This window comes from Priapulus caudatus, unplaced genomic scaffold (assembly GCF_000485595.1).
Source record: "Priapulus caudatus unplaced genomic scaffold, Priapulus_caudatus-5.0.1 Scaffold138, whole genome shotgun sequence".
Lineage (NCBI taxonomy): Eukaryota > Metazoa > Priapulida > Priapulimorpha > Priapulimorphida > Priapulidae > Priapulus > Priapulus caudatus.
Genome location: NW_014577199.1, coordinates 459,620 through 461,292, shown reverse-complemented (window position 1 = coordinate 461,292; position 1,673 = coordinate 459,620). Strand labels below are relative to the sequence as shown.

At 42.3% G+C, this 1,673-nt stretch overlaps 1 protein-coding gene across 2 annotated transcripts in view; it reads right to left on the bottom strand.

Annotated features, from left to right (window-relative positions):
• LOC106806048 (MAP kinase-activated protein kinase 2-like) overlaps window positions 1–886 on the bottom strand; it is a 30,966-nt gene extending 30,080 nt beyond the window's left edge. For both annotated transcript variants that reach the window (XM_014807890.1, XM_014807891.1), the window contains exon 1: window positions 370–886. In XM_014807890.1, coding sequence (XP_014663376.1) covers window positions 370–756 — 387 coding nt within the window. In that variant the 5' untranslated portion in view covers window positions 757–886. The remainder of the gene's footprint in view (window positions 1–369) is intronic.
• Window positions 887–1,673: the final 787 nt, after the last annotated feature.

Below are 1,673 nucleotides of genomic sequence, written 5' to 3'. Positions count from 1 at the left end.
TTAGGGTTAGGGTTAGGCACATTGGTTTTATTGGGACCCATGTTCTCTATCCTTGGGCCGTCAGTTGCGCCAAGCTTGTACTGATGTTCTTTAAGCTAATGTTGAGCAATTCCTCTGTTTAGACGCCTGTGTGAGAAGCGAGGTGACTTGTAAATGAATCCTTGGATCTCATCGAATCCTAACCCCACCAACGGTAACTAATACTAATAGTAATACTAATACTATAACTAATGTTGACTTGACCCTAGTTGACGTTTAACACGTAGAATAGTATGTCACTGGTATAAACATATACAAACATTTAAAACTACATTACGAACTTGGTAAATACAAAACAGCGGAACAGGACGCCTGCTTGTGTATACCTACCTTTAACGCAAACTGTTTTCCGGTTGCTTTCGAGGTACACTTCAACACCTTGCCGTTGATTCCAACACCTAAAACTTTCCTCGATAGTTTGTAGTCGTTCGTTATCGGATGTTTCTTCGTCGGGCTGTGAGCCGACGTAATGTTGCCATCTCCAGGCAGCGCCGACTGTGTCTCACCCATCGTTGATGCGTCTCCAACTCCCGAACGTGAACTATCAGTTCCACTCCCGCTGCCGGTGCCACTACCAGCAATAGTGCCACTATCACCGCCAGAGCTGCGACTGTTCCCAGATTTTTCTTGCGAATGGCTGCTTCTACTTCTGCTGTAGTGCTGCCACAGATCCGCAACGTTCAAGTATACGTGCCTACCCAGAGCCAAGTGCGGCATGCTTGCACACTGTCAGGAACACGTTTTTACAACGCAGAGCATTTCAGAAGGACAAACGTAAATCCTCCATACAAGAATTTACTAAAATTACGCTTTGCGGCGTGACCCTGACGAAATATTCTATAGTGCCGCCCCCTGGTGCAGAATTGAACGGCTATTTCACAACACTTCGGCATATTTGTGCAATCATAGATATAGAAGTAGAATCTTCTTCTATATATCTATGGTGCAATCCACGCAGTGCAAATTCCTATGTATATGTATGTATGTATGAGTCTTCTAAAGAAAATCACTCCTGAAAAGTTCTTAAGAAGAAATTCAAATAGGACTGGGTCAGATAACGTCATGAACAAATTAGAGAGTGATGCAAACAGGCAATACGGCGGCTCCCAGTCGTCAACCAGGGCTAGTGTAAGTGGATCACAATCTCACACCAGCAAATCTAAGAAGAAGATGAGCAAAGGTAATACAGGTGATGAATCATCTGAGGAAATGCTTGTCTGTGATGAATGCTGTGTAGAAGTAGAGCTACTGGTTGAGTGTGAATGCTGCAACACATGGCTGTGTCTGGCATGTGGTAAAATAAGTAACAAAGTATGGACAATGCTTCAACATTATAATGCAATCAGCTTCTATTGTAAAGCATGTCAACCAGTTGTCAAACAATGTATTGATAAGAGGTCCAATAGCAGTAGCAAAGATGACACCCAGAGACCGGACATATTGCTTGTTTGCATCACTCTCTAATTTGTTCATGACGTTATCTGACCCAGTCCTATTTGAATTTCTTCTTAAGAACTTTTCAGGAGTGATTTTCATTAGAAGACTCATACATACATACATACATATACATAGGAATTTGCACTGCGTGGATTGCACCATAGATATAGAAGAAGATTCTACTTCTATATCTATGG